Source organism: Euprymna scolopes, chromosome 19, assembly GCF_053919585.1.
Source record: "Euprymna scolopes isolate OS-2025 chromosome 19, ASM5391958v1, whole genome shotgun sequence".
Classification (NCBI taxonomy): Eukaryota; Metazoa; Mollusca; class Cephalopoda; order Sepiida; family Sepiolidae; genus Euprymna; species Euprymna scolopes.
The window spans coordinates 51,630,250-51,652,399 of NC_136500.1; the positions used below are offsets into that span (position 1 = coordinate 51,630,250).

Genomic DNA, 22,150 nt, shown 5'->3' on the forward strand with positions numbered 1-22,150 from the left:
TAATTTTCTAGTATGAGCAATTTCTTTCTAGAATTTATATTAAATGTGCATATAAAAAAATTTCTTAAAAAAACAAACAATTTCTATAATTTCAAGATGAATATTTTCAAATTTTTTTTTATATATAGAATCTTTTAAAGGCACATTAAACAAATTAAAAGAGTATTTTCTTCTTTATTAGCTAAAAGCAAAATAATTCACATTCAGATAATCTTAACATAATAAAAGGAAAATTTCTAATTTTTTCTTGTTAGTGGCTATAATTTTCCATTTTCTTCTTAATCCTGAGAATGAAAACCTTTATATTGTCCAACCTTGTAATAAGATCTTCCTCTCCTCATTGTTTTCTCCCCAGTTTCTCTAATTTAAAAAAAAAAAAAAAGTAACGTCTAGATATAATTTTACAGTCAAAGGGAAACAACTCCGTATTCCTGAGAAACGTAATTACTTTGCGTTTAGTATTTCTTTATTAATAAAAATATGTAATAACTTCTTGTGTCTGTTAATCACCACTACGTAACTTAATCATTATCTATTTGGGATTTACTATAAATGGATTATTTATTGAAGTAAAAAATGCTATAGTATAAATTACTGTTTTGGAATTTTTTAGATTATTCAGGCTACTATTCTTATCTTAGTTATTTTCACAACATTTGGGTTGATTTTTCAGGTGTATCTTTTGGAATTTATGAATCTTTATGGCAAATTTAGGAACCTATATAGAATTTCTAACTGTACCTCGTAATATACTGAAGAGAGTAGATTGTTAACTCAAGAACATGTATAGAATTTCGGACCTGACTCTTTATTTAATTCTTGAAAATGGGATAGATTGTTCTTGTTCTGACATCTGCAAATTAAGCAAATGGTTTAGTTTGAAAGGCCATATAAGATTCCCCAAGTTCTAAAAGATGCAAAAGAATTCACATTATCAATCCTTATCAAAGAAATTCCTAAACCTACTTTTAAATGTACATCGTTGTAAAATTTTCTTAAAATACGTGCCTATGCATGCACACGCACACATACATGCATGCACATGCAACACAATATACACACATACACAGATGTTATATACACACACCTGCATGCTCAATGAGAGAGACTTTACCTGTTAGCTTAGTAAATATGCATCTTAAAAGTCTCTTATCATTTGCCAAATGTAAAAGCTTATGAGATATCATTACTGGGTTTGATCCTAAAGTCATATATGAAAAAGGACATCTGATTGGTTAGTTTAATCATGTGACATGCAAAGGATGTGGAGTTGAATACTCGATTGCTGAATAAACTTTAGTGAAAAAATGTGTAAAGTCTGATCCAAGTAGAGAGTAGCTATGGCGGTTTATGGATGAGAGGTAATTAAATATCCATAATCATTATAATTAAGTAGACATTTTAGCCTGTTAAAAATGTGCAAAAGTTATAGCTCATTAACTTAGACTGAGCGTTTTATGCCACATTGATGGTTGAATATGCTTAAATTTGTGCTCATTTTTACATTAAATACTAATCCCCATTAATCCCTCGCTGTGCATCAATTGGATATCGTAATACTTAGTTCGCTGCACCTATCATAACAAAGGTTCATACAAAAGTTTAGCCAGATTGGTCCAGGAGTTTCCAAACAAAAAGTGGAATAGACAGATAGAGAGACTTAAAGAAATATAGAAGTTTTAGTTGTTGTTAATAGCCTGTCTAACTCAGCGTTCAAAACAATTAAATAGAATGTTCATAGATGAAAAAGTAGATACAGACATTGGAGGTTAACATAAAAAAAAAAACAGCTTTAATCTAGCAATGCTGAAATGGAATTAAAAACATCTAATCGTCAATCTTTACAAAAAGAGGGGTGCCAGTCATATTTGTAGATTATATCCTAGGCTGATGTGTTGGAAAAGACCAGCTACAAAATGTTTGCTTTGTGCCACTTTCTGGATCCAACTGCATGTGCACTTAAAAGAACCAACCCAACAAACTATTCATACGCTAAGCCATTCTATTTGTCCATGGGCTAATTACTGTGATAAAATCTGTCTATTTACATCAATAGAAAATAGTACATCAAAATATGTGACTTCTGCATTACCTCCTGCTTAGGCTTACTCAGATATATTTGTCTATTTAGTACGTCAAAATATGTGACTGCTACAGACCCTTGCAGAGATAATTCTGTCAGAAGCAACTCTTGCTTAAAGAAAACTGGATATCCATATGAAGATGAATAAAATGTAGTTAAAGTTCAAATGATCTATCTTCACGAACATGTTCCAGCTTCTTGTATATAGAAGAGTGAGTAAACAGTGGGTGTATCAACCCTATCCCATGAGAGAGAGAGAGAGAAGCAGACAATAGTATATCTTCCATTGAGGACCATAATCACAATATGAATATTATATAGTATCAACGGGTTAAATGAGAAAATAGTCCGTCAGCTTAGAAATTTGCATTTAAAGGCCTGGTTTTTTATTTCTAGGCAGTAGTGTCCAGATGGGGAGGGGGGGGGAACAAATCCCAGAAGGCAGATTTATATTACAAAACTGAGATGGCAAAATTTAAACCACTTAATGAACTTGTATGTTTTATAAAGAACTAGAAGAATACATGTTTCATGACAGGTAATATAAATTCCTCAAACAGAACAGTTTTCCATCACTTTTATGTTCTTTTATGAAGATTAAACTCAAGATATGATACTAAATCTTATGTCTAGAATCCTTATTCTAATTTTGATCAAAATCTATTACATCATTTTCATTCTAGAAAATGTTTTAAGTATCACACCAATCCTGTCTACTTTGGTATTATCTTGAATCGCACTCTCTCATTAAAGTTAAATTAAATGACAAAATGAAAGCTAGCTTCCAGAATATACAATAACAATGGCAAGCAATCTACGAAAGATTAATTCAAGCAACAGTAAACGTAGTCACTAGTTTTGTCTTCTCTGCACCAGCCTCTCGAACCAAAGGTTTTCAAGTCCTTCACCACCCTTACTCAAGGTACGCCTCCATGCTTGTCTATCTTCGGCTAGCTCCTTCCACACATTCACATCGGTGCCAAGAGCGATCAGATCCCGTTTGACCACGTCTTTAAAGCGCAGCATCGGATGACCGTGGCTTCTTGTTCCATTTGCCAGTTCGCTGTAGAGGATATCCTTAGGGAGACGGCCATCGGGCATTCTGCGCAGGTGTCCAAGCCAACTCGATCGTCAGATCTTGAGTGTGTGGAACAAGGAGCGGCTGCCGGCACGTCGTAGCACCTCTTCGTTGGTGATTCTATCCCACGAATTGATGTCCATGATACGTCACAAACAGCAGCTCAAGTATTAGGACTTTTCAGATCTTGGTTTTGGTGCGTAGGCGAGTCAAGTTAAAAAGTTCTCCATCAGAGCGAGTATGAAGGAATTTTTTTTTTTTTTTTATTACGTTTTCACCCCAAACAAGGCACATTGCCACTTTGTTGTAGGGGCTACTAGCAGGGACATAAGCATCAGGAGTACTGTGTAGGAAGTTGCGTGTGGGAACATGTGCTTCAATTGCCGCTTTGAACCATTCAGTGGTCTTATTTGCACAATGTTCAGCAGGAAGTGAGAAGATATTTTGCCATGGAGCGTCCCTGATGAGGCCACTGATGGCTTCCCAGTCAGCCTTTTTATAATATCCAATAATAATATGCTGTCTTCGTCCTCGTGATTTCCAAAAGCGTGGTGCAGAAGAACTGAGAAGATGCCAAACAGTTTGGGAGCCAACACACAACAACACAACGGACATGTCACTCTCGACGAAGACTGCGGCTGTCAAGTTGTCATGGAGCGATCTTATCAAACTAAGAAGAGTTGGTAGACAGCCCAACTTTCGTAGGATGGCAAACAGATCATCACTACTGACCATGTCAAAAGCTTTCGTGAGGTCCACAAATGCGATATAGAGAGGTCTACGTTGTTCTCTGCATTTTTCCTGGATTTGACGCACTGAAAATATCATGTCTGTGATTGAGCACCCGCTGCAGAAGCCGCATCGCGATTCTGGATAATCACGGTTTGCAATTTGCTGGAGCCTTTGAAGGAGCACTCTGGCAAAGACTTTGCCGGTGACACTGAGTAAAGATATACCACGGTAGTTATTGCAATCTGCTTTGTCTCCTTTCTTGAATAAAGTGACAATTTTAGTATCTTTTATAGCTGTTGGAAATTTTCTGTTGCGCCAACTGGTGCAGAGGAGGTCGTACAAGTGCGGGAGCAGGAACTTATCGCACTTGAGCAGGTCTGCTGGAATCTCGTCGGTACCTGGGGCCTTCCCTACATTCGTGTGTTGGAGAGCTACTTTGAGTTCTGACATAGTTGGAATGTTGTCCAGTTCGACTAAGGTATCGAAGTTCGGAGTGGAATTTAAAGCTGTGACTGTGATGTTGCGCGGTTCACCATATAGTACAGAGTAGTGCTCCACCCAGCTTCAAGCTGCTTTGTAAGATCAGTGGTGAGCTCCCCTGTAGTGGATTTTAAAGGGCAAACTTTCTTTGCGCTCGGTCCAGTTGCCTTGCGGAGTCCACTGTACATCACACGTAGTTTACCGCAGTCAGCATTTCGTTGCACAGGTTGTTCCAGTAGTTGTTTGCACAATGCCGAGCAGCTTTGTGGAATTGACTGCGAGCCTCTTTCAGCTTGGACAGGGTGCTGCGTGTCGGCCTGTTCACATAGTTCTTGTGAGCATCATTTTTGGACAGTAGTAGAGGTTCTAAGATTTCTGCATTCTCAGCCATCCAGTCTTCGCAAGGCGGTCACTTAGTTCCAAAGAATGTGACTGCAGCGTCATGCATCGCAGTTTGCAGGATTTCCCAGGATTTATCCAGGTTCACTGCTTCCCCTGGTGCAGAATCTCTCAGCTTATTTTCGAGTGCAGTGTGAAACGCACTGATGCTGTCGTTGTTCTTCATTGCAGCCGTGTTGAGACTATGACGTGGTCTTGGCTTACGTGGTGCAGGTTTCTTGTTCGGGAGATCAAGTTGTGTCAGCACGAGTAGGTGGTCGGTATCACCATTGGCGGAGTGGTAGGTCCTTGATCGTTTGACAGAACCGATGTCTCTTTTTCTACACAATGCAATATCCAATTAGTGCCAATGTTTGGAATGAGGGTGTCTCCAAGAGACACGATGACACATTTTCTGTTTGAACCAGGTGTTTGCAATACAGAGTCCCTGTTGACTACAGAGCTCCAGAGTTCTTTGACCATTTTCATTTATTTTACCAGTACCGAAGTGACCAATGATGTCAGGCCAGGCAGTATGGTTTGCACCGACTCTGGCGTTGAAGTCTCCGAGTACTAGGAGGTGATCGCTGGCTGGGATCCAGCTCAGTATTTCGTTGAGACAGTCAAAGAATTCATCCTTCACATGATCTTCGCTAGGCAGTGTTGGCGCATAGACGCTGATGAGGTGTACTGGTGTATCGGCGCAGTTGATCTTCAGTGTCATAATTCTCTCTGAAATGCTGACCGGAGTGTCGACTACATGTTCTCTGAGTAATTTGTTTGTCACTGCAAAATCTACTCCATGGATGCGATGTTCCTCTTCTGCTTTGCCAGTCCAGAAGAAAGTGTAGTTTTGTTCTGAGATGGAGCCAGTTCCAGCCAATCTGGTCTCATGTAGAGTGACAATGTCGACAGACAGCTTGGCAAGTTCACGGTCAAGTAATGCGGTCTTACGAGGCAGACCTTGTGCACGAAGGTTGAGATCTGGATCATGCGTGAAACCCGGTCACATTGTATGAATGTTCCAACTTCCGAGTCGGACAGTAGTCTTTGAATTGTGATTTGTAACAGGTGAATGATTTACGTCCGTGATTGCCTGACCACCCCATCAAAGTGGCGGATGTGACGGGGTAGCACCTTACTGACCAGGGGCTGCCTGGTTTGAGGCAGGTGGTAGCTACTCACTGGGGCTAAATAGTCCTTCCTACCATTGCTGAGGATCCGAAGCGCCTGGTCGCGACGTCAATTTGACCAGACTTTTAACTCGTAACTATCTTCCACCATTGTGAGAGCCTGGGCGAAGAAACTCGTGCGTTGCCCAAGTGGCACGAGTGGAACTTGACCAGAGCTGGTAGAACCCAAGGAAAGACAAGGTCGATACGTTGGTACCGACTCTGGCTGCAGGAGATGGCCGTTGACTCATAAGAAGCTCCCAGAATAACATTCTGCAAAAAACTGGCCAACTCTAGTTGGTAGTAACAGCACACACATTTGTGTATGTCTTGAGCCTGTGCTATTTCTCTATAGAGCATATGTGTCCTGTTTGGGAGATATCAACCCATGCCAATAATTTAGACCTAACATTGAACAACACCTGCTTGAGGTGCATGAAGCCTGAACAATCTTACATTGTTCTTGCAGATGTGAGACGGGAAGTTGCTAGCCAAGTAGAGATTACAAAAGCTACTAATGTGAAGAGAAGGGTCATACAATATTACACTGCTTTGTCTGGTACAGCTTGAAAGATCTTTCAGTTGTGCAATAATAATGCCAAAGACTGCGTTAAAAAGTGGGAAGTTGTTGTCTCACTACATGGTTCAAAAACACTGAAAGAAAGTGGCAAAAAAAAAAAAATCTAAATTTGTTGTTGAAGTTTAGCAAAAAGATATATTTCTAAGCCTAAGTAATGTAGTGGAGATGACCTAAACGATGAATTACTTGCCATCCTTTGTGATAATACCGGCTAATGCCGGTTGAATAAAAGAATGCAATTACAATGTTGTTTTTTGTTGTTTTCTTTTTTTTTTTTTTTATTGAAATGGTGCTATAAAAATAAAAGAACACCAGTGATAACTTCTGCTCATGCCAGTTGTGTCTATGTTGGAAAAAGGAATAGCAGCTATCCCAAACAATCAGTTGTAGATAACCATCCAAGATCATGAAATGAACAACATCTCATTATACAAATGATTCATTTTGTTGACTAATCAATATTTTAGGCTTGGTATAAGCTGGCATGTTCTGTCTGTTCAGTTGATTAGTTTGTTTCTGTTATAAGCTTGCTCTTTATAGCTATAACCGATGATTGTTGAAACTATTTATCTTTCTACCACTGCAAGATGATGTGACACAAGAGTCAGAAAGTTGATTTGAAAAGCCAACACCCGAGAAGAAGAGCACTCTGACTTGCAAAATAAACCTGGGCAGCTCTATCGGTATTCCCTGATAGGAGTGCCTAAAGCAATTAGCAATAAACTAATCCCTTCTTAAAGGGATAGGACAAAGTAAACCTCCTAGAACTGCACAGGGTGGACCGCCTAGACTTGCCTTGCACAGGACTAGATGGTCAAAAGAGAACATGGCATCTCAACAATGGAACATATTCTGTCGGCTTTGATGCTAAGAGACAAACCACCAGCTGATGAAAGCCATCTTTGTGTATGAAGGCAGTGTGCTTGTATCCCTTGGCATATTCATCTGTCAGGTCCCATGTGAGTCGAGGTGCAAGTAGTATCCTGGTCCAGTTTCAGTTATTACATTTATTGGTTATAGTAAAGATTGTCTAATCATTAATCAGGCAGGACCATATCTTGCTTATCACAGTTGTCCCACCTGCATAGCTAAAACCAAAACTCAAAAAGACTAGACAATCTTGACTCTAACTAAATTATCTGCTTTTATATAATTTGACAGGTTGCCATGTTGAATTTCAATATTTTTATTATGATAATAACTAATATTAGCTAATACGTATTAGACATTGTTTTTTTACAAGAAAATAATATATTTACCTCCTTGCTAGAAGGTAAGACACAAGGTCAAGTGTGGTACTACGATAAACGAACTTTGACCTACAAAAAATGCCTTAGTAGACCCTCTCCCTGTTGGCATTCCGTTGTATGGGGACCTCAAGTGATCAGCAATTTCAAAGAGAAGTAAAGCCTGGCAAGTTAGACTGCCTAAGACTGAACTAAATCATGCTTCAGTCCGACAGTAAGTTTTTTGCTGTCGGACTGAAGTATAATTTAGTTCACAAAATTATGATTTTAACACAAAATGAATTGTTTAATGCTGAAACCCTTTTTATTGTACATAATCAGTGACTATAAACTTGTAAATTATTGTTTGTCTGTTTGCCATGTTTGTCGATTTCATTTTCCTCACATGCAAATTAAACGGATGCATCTTAAAAAATGAATTTGTTTTTGTTTGAATTTTTTTAAATGTGCTTTTATCATTGGGAAATTATTAATTATTGATTTTTTTTTTCAATTTCAGGATGGCACGACTTCTCTGCATTTAGCCATGTGGAAAAATAAATCTCAAGTTGTGGAGCGATTAATCAAGGCGGGTGCAAATCCAAATCTTCAAGATCAGGTGAGAATGAAAGGAAATCTAGGGCTAAAGATTTACAATCAATTACAATTGCATAACTAGCACGACTCGTGAAAATTGCACGGAATCAGAAATATATTGAATCAACATATTTTGATAAAATGATATTTTTCTAGATAACGCAAAAAATTAAGTTTTTTTTTTTTTTTTTTTTTTTTTTTTTTTTTTGGGGACAGAAATACTAATAACACCTAGTAAATATGAGTTTATTAACATTTCTATGAAAATAGCGTCCTTGTAGAACTGATCCAAATGAATTAAATAAAGTAGTAACAAATATTCATAAAGTAATATTGTGCTACATAGTTCAATACAAATAATAAAATCATATTGTAAGAGACAATCCTTAATTTACTTCTTCAGTCCAGGACTACTGGACATACAATGTTATTCTTTTTTGCCCTATTTCTTTTGAAAAATTCAATCATCTCTGTATGAAATTAGCAATCGACTACAGACATTTGGACAGCTGCTACAAATAATTCTCCCTTTCAAAATTTGACAGTCATTGGCTTTCAAATGACTTTGAACAGTGAAGAGTTGTTCCATTCACTGGTGCACACACAAGTGCAAGAACACGTGAAGAATGCACAATGTTCTTAGTGTGTATAAATTCTTCAACAAAGTCCTCTTAGTCTTGCGGGATTCAGGAACAAATCTGGTTGCTGGTGTCAGGGAATATGGTTTAGAACCACTATCATGTTTCATACATACATTGCAACTCTCAATAAATGATACATTCTTCTAACAGGCTGTTAAGACAATTATTACAACTAACAGAAATATAGGCTTTCACTTTAATCACTCTGCATTAGCAATTAGCAAATTAACTGAAATACAGGATCAGCTTAATATGGAAAAACATAAACTCATTCAAAATGTGATCACACAGTGGAATTCAACATATTATATGCTAAAAATAAATTAATGTGCTGTTGATAAGATTCATACTTTAACAACTTACCAATGGTGACTTGTTTGTAAAAATATCGAGTTCCTGAGTCGATTTGAAGAAATTATCAAAGAAGCAAGCGACAGAACTTCAACCATATCGATAATAATACCTACAATTTTAGCTTTGAGGTTATTCCTTCAAAGGCTGTCCAATCTAATTCTGCTATTTCTGACTTTAGAGGAATCCTTACCACTGTTGAACAATTCAATGAATTGAGGAAAACAAGATCTTCATCTTATCTTAACAAAATATTAAATTAAATTAGCACTTACTATGTTAATGTGTCAAAGCTATCTGATGAGTCACTTGGCTGAGATGAAATGGTTTAAATTTAATAGAAAAGAGAAAAATAATTAATCAGCAAATTGCCCGATTAATTGGCAAAGTGGCTGATTACCAATTACCTGCCAATTAATCGGTACACCCCTATTTTAAACTTGATATATAATGGATTCAAACCTGTAAAACAAATTCTATTTAGTTTTTAGCCAGTAAAACTAGCTGCTAAAGGATCAAAATTAAAAAAAATCGGAACTTAGCAGGTGTAAATCGACTTAAAGTGCTTCTACCTATGCACAAATATACATTTATAGTTTTAACAATGTTCTTTTAAAGTTTTTATAAGTATGGATGTAACTTAGATGGTAACAAATAATGCTGGTTTTGATTCTAGCTGATGGCACCTAAGTAATATATTTTTTTAAACTTTGAAATCAGTACTGTATGTTGGGTACACTATAATAATCAATAGAGAATTAGTTCTATAATAATCAATACAAACTCTACATAAATTAAAATATCATATTAAATATATCATATCATTAAAATAGTGTATTTTATAATCGGGCAATGCCAGTCAGCCTGCTATTAGCTATTAAAATAACATTATCTTTTACAATGGTTTTCTTAATATCTCTCTTTCCATTGCTGAGTTTTAGTGATATTCAAGAGCTGATTGGAACAGCTTAAAATCCTTCATATCTGAAATCCATCTTGTCCATTTTTAAAAAGAATAGTATCCTACATTGCATCTGTCTGTATGGTAGTGAGAGCTTTATATCCTCCCAAATATCCCAATAGGCGTTGAACAGCCAACTGTGATATACCTCCACTATTAGGGATTGAAACCGCTACCCACAGACAATGACAAAAATTATACAAATTAATTTATAAGACCAAAAAATCCAACCTACATTGCCCTTCGGGGCCCGTGGCACAGTGGATAGAGATGCGAAATATCGACGATTCCAGGTGAGCAATCCCACCCAAAGTTGGTTAGAGGATTAGTTGGCCAAACCGTGGTGAGATAACAACAGCTATTGAAGGCAGCAATTGCTGTGGATGTAGTTGGAGGATTCAACATTCCTATTTTGTCACGGTTTATCTGACGAAAGCCAGAAGAATAATTGTCTGAAACATCATGAAAACAAAACTAGAAGATGAGGATAACAATCCAAATAATTAAAAAACAAAAAACAAAAAAAAAACTCCACTATTACTCACATAAAACTAGTATGTCAATTGATTTCAATGAAATAGATGCTCTGAAACCAAAGCCTCCTTTAAAACTGCCTGAAATCACTGCAAAAGAGTTAAAGAAAACACTAAAAAAGTCCTATGCTCAGTCTTTTAAATCTAGAGTAGGCTTGTTCCGATGAGTTTTGGAGAATAACAAACAGATATAAGGCTTTTACCCAAATCATTAATAATAGAACAAAATTTTTAAAGAACTTTGCAGTAAATTCTACCTTGTGAGCTGAGCCATCTACTCTGAGAATTTCCTTCTATGACCAAAAAAACTAAACGTGATCCAAATAAAAAAAATACAATTGCGAATTACTTATGACTTCTATCCAGTTATGTCTAGAAGTGTAAGCCATGTTTAGTTTCAGAACAGTTTCCGATGGTTCGTTGTTCTACACAAGTCCTGAGAGGTGACTGGTTTGCAGTAGACAGTTCCACAGAACAAAAGATTCTTACCGTGTCGAGATGGAAAAAACATGAGGAATTGCTACAGAAAAGGTTTAATATTTATGGAGCAATTCCGGTTTCTGATTGGTTGGTAGCAGAACGTGAATTTGATTCGTCAATTCCTCGCAGCATCGTTTATAAATAGAATCTCCCGACTGTGCGAGATCATACCTCATTAATAATCAAAAATATTGTAACAACTTCTATCCAATCATGGCTAACGGAACAAGCGCACACTACCCCCATGAAATAAATAAGGGGTTCTGCTCAAAATTGCCAAGTTCCACAGAAACGGTCCTGGATATGACCTAAGACTATATCCGATGGTGAGGTCCCCACCTTGTGGGCCTTGGGGAGTGTGGAGCCACCCTTTAATTGCCATTGCTCCCAGATCCACTCTGATCCGGAGTGGTAGTACCTGTTAGTGTCCCAACTATGGGTTAAATAGAATCCGACTTAAAAAACAAATATACTCCATTAAAAATCGTTCCTCAAAATAACTAGATTCGGCATTAAATAACCTGAAAAAGGTTGATATGCCGTAAAACAAAAACGACCAACCAACCAATCTACAGAAACATTCCCAAGTTTGACAAGATACACCTGAAGAAGGTCGGAGGTTACATCAACTGAAACGTGAAAATCACACTCAAGATGAGAACAGTAGTCCAATGAATCCAAATAACCAATCCTCAACTCCAAAATTCAGAAACGTCATAGAAAGACTTTGTTTGTCTGTCGTGTTTTTAACCTTTTACTGCCAGAATTTTTTTTTATGCAATAAATGTTTTAATCATGAAACTCACACGTGATGGAAGTTAGTGTGCAACTGACATATGAACATAAACAAACCCCTCATTCACTTGTTTGACCTGTACTTTGAAGATTAGTTTGGCTGATAAGCCACAAGAGTAAAAAATATTTCTTATACAGGTGTTTTTTGATAGGTGACTTGAAAGTATAATTTGGCGGTAAAGAGTTAAAAATATTGGAGATTGGTCATTTGCATCAGTGCAGAACGATCAGTCTCTCCTGTGCATCATGAGTAAGTTGCTTGTTTGGGATGAATAAAAGTTTTTAATATATATATATATAATTGATATAATAATTATGATTGTTTCTGTGCTACGAAATAGGTGCTGTCAAGAATTTACCATTTTAACATGCTGAAAGAAATAAACGGGAAGATGAACAACATTTTGAAATTTGAAATATAGACTTTTTGTTGTTTATTTGTATACTAGCAAAAGTACCCGTCGTTGACTGGGTTCAAAAACAGCCTACAGAAAATGGACTCTGATTTATTAAAGTACTACGTTGCGCGGGTATTTGGAGGTGTGTGTATGGGGGGGGGTTAAAAAAAAAAAGTAAGTATGAGGATCGAACCCGAACCGTTGAGGCAAAGTTGTAAATTAAAGTGTGAAAAAAAAAACATGCGACGTTAACCATTGCCCCACCGCGAGATGCTAACGGAAACACGTTTGAATTTATTTAATTACTTGGATTTAGCAGGTGCCCGTTTTAATGAGTTAATGAGATCAAGTTTGACTGCGGGATAGTATTCATTTACTGCTGAACGCTTTTTTTTTTTCCCCCAAGATGTTATAGGAAAAAGACTAACCCACATGCGGTGAGCGACAAATATTGAATATTTATCTTCCCGAAATCGAGCAAATTAAATAGACAGGCGAGCTTTGTTGTTAACTGTGAGATATTACGATTTATATGTGATATAAAAAGTTTTAAAAAGTTGTGAAGCGAGCGACCGCTTCTCTGAAAAAGCCTTTTGTTGGCATACAGAAAAAGCGAACACACATACATACATACATTTTCGCTTTTATATATATATATATATATATATATAGATTATCTGTAGTTATATTTAACGTACATCGAGCTTCATAAATAAAAGGATTGGTATAAATAAAGGGTGACATATAATTGAATAAACATATTTTCCCATAAACATATATACTATGTTATATATAAAAAAGTAATTTTGTCTGTGTGTGTGCAGAATGTTCTGTACCAAACTTCTCTGTCAATTTTTGGTCTACAGATTTGAAACTTGATATATAGGGGATTCACTACTGTGGAACAAATTCAATTTAGTTTTTAGTCAGTAAAAATAGCTGCTAAGGGGTCAGAATTGAAAAAATTGAAATTCAGCAAATGTAAGTTGTCTAACCATGTATCTTATACACATGCGCAAATATACATTTAAATGTTAATTTTTAAAGTTTTTATATTCTTGTGTCCTTATATGGTAGCAAATACTGCTGGTGACCTATGTTTTGGTTTTGATTTAAGCTGATAGCACTCGAGTCATATTGTTTTTTTTTTTAAACTTTGAAATCACTTCTTTTTATTGGGTACAATATAATAATCAATAAAGAATTGACTCTATAATAATAAATACGAAATCTGCATAATTTAACATATCATATTTAAGTGTATTTTACACAGGTGTCCGACTAGTGTGTGTATGTTTATATAAGGAAATGGGGGTTTGTATTACTGTACACATAGATTCGAAAAAGTTATAAAAAAAACAAATATATAACAAATAAATGTTATCAAAGGCAAGATAAGTTACTTTTCTACACAACTGGATATATTTTTTGTGTTTTTATTTAATGTAACACGTTTATTCAGCTTGAAAAACATGCAGTATTTGCTGATGTATTGGAAAATTCAAAATGGCGCCCGACTCTCTCTTTAACACGGTAAGTTTGGGGAAAAGGTGTTATAAATAATGAACTAGACAAAATAATATTTAAAAAATGCCGAATATATGTCAAGTTATGTCACGGTAACATATATTGAGCGAGTTTCTAACAGTATTTTGTCTAGTTTATGATTTGTAACATCTTTTCCCGAACTTACCGTGTTAAAGAGAGAGTCGGGCGCCATTTTGAATTTTCCAATGCATCGGTAAACACTGTATGGTTTTCGAGCTGAATAAACATGTTACATTAAATAAAAACACGAAAAATATATCCAGTTTGGTAGAAAAGTAGCTTATCTTTCCTTTGATAACATTTATTTGTTATATATTTGCATTTTGACAACTTTTTCGAATCTATGTGTACAGTAATACAAACCCGGAAATGGTTTATTAAACAATAATTTATAAGAGGCTTAATCCTTGGTTAGTTATATTTGGTCTATCAGGCTTAAGTTTAAAATAGTATTTTCATTGCTAAGTGTGCTCAATAAATAGGTGCATCTAATAGACTCAATTGTACATATTTTTGTGTTGTTTTTATGAAGCTACCCACTGAGGCATACATACATAAAAAGGTTTATTTCTGGATATCATGATGAACAAAAAAGAAAGGATGTATAATTTGGATTATTCAAACTACTGTTCTTACCGTGGATGTTATTTTCACAATGCTTTGGCTGATGTAACTTCTGTCTTGTCGAACTCTGGAATCTTTATATAATTTTGAAATGAAAGTGGCACAACAGATAAAAAGCGCTAGGTAATAATCGGTTCTAAGTGAGTCCTCTGAAATTTGAAGGTTCAATCCTCAGTACGGGTGATACTAAGAATATAATTAAGAATTACTTAAGACTTCTACTCTATGATGGCTGAAAGAACAAGTATGAGATTCAAAATTCTGTACTGATTCCCGAGTTCAACAAGATGGTTGGAGGTCATCGATCAAAATATTGTAAGATAAAATCAAAGATGAGAGAACAATAGTCTGAATAATAGAAATTATCATTCCTCATCTAAAAAGTTCACAGTTTGATATTATGTCAATTGATGTCAACTGGTAATTGTCTTTATAGGATCACTGGACTCCACTCCATTGGGGTGTTCAAAACTGTAACTTGGAGCTGGTTAAACTGTTGGTTGAAAATGGTGCCAATATGGATGTCGTTAATAAGGTTGAGTATTTTAACCTTTTTTTTATATATTTGCTTTTATTTTGTACAGAAGAAATGCATACTTGCATTTTCTTTGTAATCTTTGTTGACTGAAACATGTTTCTATTTTTAAAGTAGTTGGTGACATTCAGTTGTAAAGATGGTCATAGTGGTGATGATGTGCCTGTTGTACAGATGTTGATCTTTTCTTCTTCCTTCTCTCTGGAGCTAAAGTGATTGAAGTTATTGAAAAAAATAACAAATAACTCCATTATTGTCTCTGAGATTTGGATTTACTTCTTACAGCAATTGGCATCAAGTACATGTAGGTGAAAACATCTTGCTCCCCCCCCCCCGGCGCAAAGTACACTATTATATTGCCAATAATACGGTATAACAATAACAAATGAAAAATGGCTAATCAGAAGCAAATTTGTTAACTTAAATGCTCTTTGGGTCTGACTTTGAAAATCCAACGTTTTTAATTGAAAGCCATTTTTGGTTTTAGAAAAGAAGTCTTGTTCCAAACAAAATGACAGTCGTCAATCAGAGAAGCTTTGAAATGTAAAAGCCAAGAACAAAGAATAGGGTTTTCTGTTGGGTAGTCGATCCGTACAAGTGTTGGATTGTAAAAGTCTGCAAATAGAGAGCAAATTCCTTTTTGTGTTGGACACAAAAAATCATGTGGGAATGCTGAAAGATTCAATATTTTTGTGGAGCAATTCTGGTTTCTGATTGGTTGCTAGCTGGCTTCATTTGATTGGTCAGTTGCTATCACCAGTGTCTATAAGTAGAACTTTCCAACCTTCTTTAATCACGCCCTCGCACATATAAAAAAATATTGCAACACAACAAAATAATTTTATACATTAGTTATGCTCATTTGTGCTTCCTTCTACTTCAAATAAATCTTCTTTCACCATAAGAAAACAAATTATGTTCTCAAACTTCAAAGTGATGTTGATCTTTTTTATTTTTATTTCATTTTTTTTCTATTCTTTTTATTACATTTTCACCCCAAACAAGGCACATTGCCACTTTGATGTAGGGGGCTACTATCAAGGACCTAATTGCAGAGGTACTATGTAGGGAGTTTAGCAGCAAGATGTCTGTTCACATTACACTTGAACTTCTGCATGTCAGTACAGTTGGGGAAGCAGGAAAACGGAAGAGAATTCCAAAGTCCTGCAGTTCTGGAGAAGAAGGCCTCCTTACATCTAGGGATCTCTACTGTGTAGGGGTGAGACTTTGCTGCTTGTCGAGATTGTCGGGGGGGTACTTTCGTCGAGGGGGCACAAGGGCTTGTAGTTCGTCAAAGCATCCACCATTTAAATACTTGTAAAACAGGCAGAGGGATGCAACATTTCGTCGATGGGACAGTGGCTGAAGCTTAGATGACAGTTTGGGTTGACAACTCTCTTTTGGACCCTGTCCAGGAGCAAGAGACTAGAAGCAGATGCACCAGCCCAAATGTGACAGCAGTACTCCATACATGGGCGAATGGTGGCTTTGTAGAGGTACAGGATACTTTCAGGTGTAAGTAACTTTCTAGCACGATAGAGAGAGCCCACCTTCTTCGCAACAGCCTTGGCAATGATCTTGATGTATCTATTCCAGCTCATGTTTCCTGTGAACGTTAAGCCAAGGAGCTTGAACGAAGTACTTTCAGGTAATGTATCTTTAGCCATAGTTATTGGTGGTTTGTAAGGTTTCATGTAATTAATAAAGGAAACAAGCTTTGTCTTGGTAGCGTTGAATGTTACCATCCATTTTTGTCTATATTGCACTACAGACTGAAGGTCTTTCTCTAGGGTTTCTGCCATTACCTTAGATATGTGCTCATTAGTTTTACCCACATGCCTGCTATAGAGTGTGGTGTCGTTGACAAATATATCCATCTCAGAGACAATTTTATCAGGTAAGTCATTTATGAATGTCAGAAACAATAAAGATCCAAGGATCGATCCCTGAGGTACACTCGCATTTATATAAAATTTTTTGGATGTATGCCTATCAAAGACAACCTGGATTCTTCTCTCATTTAAGAAGGATCTAATTATGCTAAGTATTCATCCAGTAATACCATAGGATTTTATTTTCATCAGAAGATCATCGTGCCATACCCTATCAAAAGCCTTAGATATATCTAGGGCTGCTGCCCTCCCCTCCCCTACCTTATCCAGTGCTTGGTATAAACATTCAGAGATTACAGTTAGAATATCTGCAGTAGAATGGGCTTGTCTAAATCCATGTTGGTGGTCAGACAGAAGTTTAGCAGCTGTAAGGTGGTGGACTAGAGCTTGATTAATTAAGGACTCAAATATTTTGGCAAAAAGAGAGAGGAGGCTAATTAGGCGATAATTTAACGGGTCAGTTCTTTCGCCAGAGTTTTTGTAAACTGGTACCACAGAAGCAGTTTTCCAGCAGCCAGGAAAGCAAGATTTGTTAAGGCATTTGTTAAAAAATTTAGAGAGAAGTGGAGCAACCTTAGCGGAGCATTTTTTTAATAGCACAGCCGGGATGAGATCAGGTCCACATGCTTTTGAGGTGTCTAGGTTTTTTATGATATCATGTACTTGAGAAGGGGTGATTTTCAGATTATCTAGTGTGATTTCTGTTTGCAGAGGAAAATCAGGGAGGGAATGGCTTACTGGGTCCAAGGTAGAGTTTGAGGCAAACTGATGGGCAATTTCTTGTTCTTATGACTAGAATAATACGCAATTAAAAATAAAACAACAAATAACTCCAGTATTTGCTCTGAGATTTCATTTAATTCTTACCGCAGTTTCCAGCAAGTACATTCAGATGAACTACATCTTGCCTTACTAATCCTCCATCGCAGGCTGTGAAGGACTCAAAATCCATGTCTTATCACTCCAAAATTTAATTCCCAGGATGATTGGATAAGTAGGATAATAAGTAAGAATTGAAACTTGGAGTATAAAGAGATGTAGTTTGTGTGTGTGTAAACCTTGTGTTTGGAATGCAATTGTGATTGTTTTGATAATTTCAGGATTAAGATGAGAATTAAAGTATAAAGAAATCAGTGCCGATGAATTTTTTAGCTGAGGATTGATAATTTATATTATGGTGGTCATTCAGACTGCCGTTCTCATTTTGAACATTATTCTCACAATGCAAAGATCCATGACATAACGGATAAAGTATTAGACAAAATTCAGTTCTAAGTGACACTCTTCTGGAAGTTGAAGGTTCAATTCTCAGTGTGGGTAATACTAAGAATACAATTGCGAAAGACTTAAAACTTCTATTCTGATGGAATAAGAGGATACTTCCCCTATAGATTAAATAAAGAGTTCTGTTCAAAATTCCATACAGATTCATAAGTTCAATAGAAAGTTTGCCGAGCTTGACAAGTTACACCTGAAGAAAATTGTAGGGTAAGTCGGACAAAACATTGCGAGAATAATGATGATGATGAGAACAGTAGTCCGAATAACAGTATGAGGTATGCCAATTAGAGAAATGTATTAAAAACAATTGCTGAATTACGTCATTGATTGACAAAAGGATTGGAAGTGGATAAATAATAGGATCGTATAAAGGAAATGTGGACATTATATTGCAATAAATGGTAAACTATATAAAATCTTTCTTTTGCTTGATTTTTTTGGTTTTTGTTGTTCAGTTCCACTATATTAAAAAACAAAAATAAATAAAAATCTGTATGATGTACATATCCATGATGAAATGAAATTATCATATTCCAAAAACCACATAAATTGATCCAGTTGTTTTATTTTTAAGACAATTAAAATTTATGATTAACTGACAGGTGTTTGTCTTGCCTACCATTTTGAAAACAGTCTAAAAAAGAAAACAAGGGAGATAACTCGAGAAATAATTCAAAACTTGCGAGATTTATGTTGTACAATGTAATGCCTACAAATTCCTATTAATCACTTAAAAATGATTTTCTTTATAAAAATAAAACTACTTGATCAATTTATGTGATTTTTAGGATATATTTTCGTTTCGTCATGGATACATACATCATACAGATTTTTCTTTTAATTTTGTTTTTTAATATAGAGGGAATTCTGGACAAGAATGAAGTTTTCACTTTTACTGTAACACCTTTCATATTTGAGGATCATGAAAAGAAATGGGCTGAAATTGTAGAAACAATCTGTAAGAGAAAGAAGCCCTCTGATCAAGGCAATTAGGATATCTGTTGCGCAGCAGGCGTGGAGAAAGGGAGTCTATTGAAAAGAATTACTCGTTATTTTGGAGTTAGTTAGCAGTGAGGCAGTTTTCTACAAGGAGGGGTCGATTTTTTTTTTTTTTTTTTTTTTTTCAGATATTTTCAAAAGTCATCCACTCTTCAATTGACTAGCCTTAATTTTGATATTCGTCACTTCTGGTTTTGCGATGGACACAACAGCAAAGACGTCACGTTTTTTTTCTTTTTTTTTTTCTTTCTTCATGTTCTTTTCCTGCTTCGTGGTATGGGTTCGAGCCTACCTGCCTGCCTACTACCATTTTTTTTGCTCAACAGACACCTCCAAACACCCAGACAATGCCGGGCACCCAGGCTAGTTCTTTATCAATGTTTCCTAAAGTAATTTTCTTTTTTTTTTCTTTTTATTCTGAGTTCTTTTTGTCTTTATTTTCACCTAATATCTTTTTTTCAGTCACTGCTGACACCATTCACCTTGTCACTGAAGATCTGTTGTTTTCCCATTGCAAAATATATGCTTTTCATGGGAGCAGGCGTTCGTATAATCAATGAAACAACAAAGGTACATGCGGTGATTTTTATTAAAAATTATTATCTCCATTGTCAAGTTTGGGGTCTTCATTATTGTAGCAAAAATTGAAATATTGACTTTTAAGTGAAACCAACAATATCTACTGAATTGTCATGTCGCAGTAATGAACATATCCAAACATTATGAAAAACGATGAGGTAGAAAATAAATTATTAATGAAAATAGTTTTAGAAGACAATTTGGAAAAATTGAGTTTTGCAAAGAAACTGGAGAGTTCTAATTGTAACAAAAGGGAGATAAGTATTTTCTGAAAACCGAAAATCTTTGGCCAATTTAGCAAAACTTAATTTCCGCTGATTAATTAATTTTTTACCTTTTCGTTGTGTAATTTTTTGATGTTTTTTATTACTACAGCATGATATTCAGTAGATATCACTAGTTTCACTTGAAATTCAATTTTTCATTTTTCAAATTTTGCTACAATGACGAAGAAGAACCTAAGTTTGTTTGTCACTATGTTTGTTTGCATACAGGCTAGTAACCACATTGCTTGACCTATTGTTACTAAACTTTCTGGTTAACATTGGACAGTCAGTTTTTTATGAATTTCAAATTGTAGAGAATTCCGATGGATTTAAGTTGTTTGTTCAGAATTCCACTTATATTAAAAACAAAATTTGTTAAAATCTGATGTACATACCTGTGATGTAAAGAAAATCTTATATTCCAAAAATCATGTAAATTGATTAGTTTTTTTTTTTATAAATAAAATCATTTTTAAACAAATTAAAATTTTACCAATGCCCTCCTGTTAAAACTGACTTTCTAAAATCTTGCAAATTTGAATCATTTGTAGCTATTTCCCTCGTTTTGAAGATGGCATTGCGATATTAGTAGAGTTCCTTTGGCCACAAAATTTGATTTTCTTATTTAAAAATAGAACTCCTTAATCAATTTACATGATTTTTTGCATATAATATTTACTTTCCATTATATTTATATTATACAAATTTTTTTATTTTATTTTTGTTTCTTAATATAAGAAGAAATTGTGGACAGCACCAAATTTAATTATTTTATTGCTGTAATAGTAGTAGTATAACAAAACAAAAAGAAAATTTGAAAGCTGAATGAATTGAAACTAGATCTGTCAGTGTATTTAACACCGAGAGCCAGGTGCATCTGCTGGTGTTAAAAATCCAAATTAAAATAAAAAAAGTTTGATCTGCTATGGTGCCTTAATAAAAATGCTGCTTATTAGGATACAGTCGACAGATCGATTTTTTTTTTTTTTAAGATGTAGTTTTAAGCAAAAACAACAGTACTTACTCGTCATGTCGAAAATAGTAATATATCCAAAAATTACAAAAATTCATTGAGTAGAACAACTGCTATTGTGTTTTCTGTAAAAAAAAAAAAAGAAAAAGAAAAGTCTATCACTATGGTCTAAAACAGTACGTCAGTTATTAAAGAAGCGAAAAGGGAGATAAGTATATCCTGTGTACTCGCAATCTTCAAGGTGTTCACACCTAGGGAAAATGCAATTTCCCCCAATTTTTCATAAAAATTACTTTTAATTATAAATAATTTACTAATCAATGAATTTTTGTAATTTTTTAATATATTACTATTTTCGACATGACAATTAAGTAAGAACTGTTGTTTTTGCTTAAAAGCACATATTTAAAAAAACGATGTGTCGACTCTATTTTAACGAACACCGTGAAAATAGTAGGCTTAGAAAATCTTATAACTAACCTAAACTTTTGTAAAATTATGTTGATATTTTCATTAAAAAGCCCCCCCCACACACACACACACTTTAATGGATTGATCTATTATGCTCTTTGATAGCAATAACCTCCAACCTGATTGGATAAATAATTTTTGAATTATCAATGTTTCCATGATATAACTTGGGGAATACTTCATACAGTATGGAGAAATAAGTCTCAGATAAGACTTTGGGGCAATATCGAATTTTCTTGCTCACGTACCCCTATTTTGAATTTGTAACTATGAACCGCCTACCCTTCTTGCACCAAACTATCAAAATAAAAATCTTTTAAAATTACATAAAATCTTTTCCAGTAAATATTTTATAATTAAAATTTATTGAAATAATTTTTTAAATGAAAATTAAATATCAAGTAAAAATGGAAATTTTACTTGATAACTGAAAACCATTAAATAATTTGATTTAAAAAAAAAAAAAAAAAAAAGAAAAGATTTTTATCCTACAATCA

General features: G+C 35.1%; 1 protein-coding gene across 2 annotated transcripts in view; it reads left to right on the top strand.

The window, feature by feature from the left end:
• Positions 1 to 22,150, top strand: part of LOC145303579 (uncharacterized) — a 45,375-nt gene that overhangs the window by 15,287 nt on the left and 7,938 nt on the right. For both annotated transcript variants that reach the window (XM_080145123.1, XM_080145124.1), the window contains exons 4-6: positions 8,250 to 8,348; positions 15,094 to 15,192; positions 19,827 to 19,934. In XM_080145123.1, the coding sequence (XP_080001249.1) occupies positions 8,250 to 8,348; positions 15,094 to 15,192; positions 19,827 to 19,934 (306 nt within the window). The remainder of the gene's footprint in view (positions 1 to 8,249; positions 8,349 to 15,093; positions 15,193 to 19,826; positions 19,935 to 22,150) is intronic.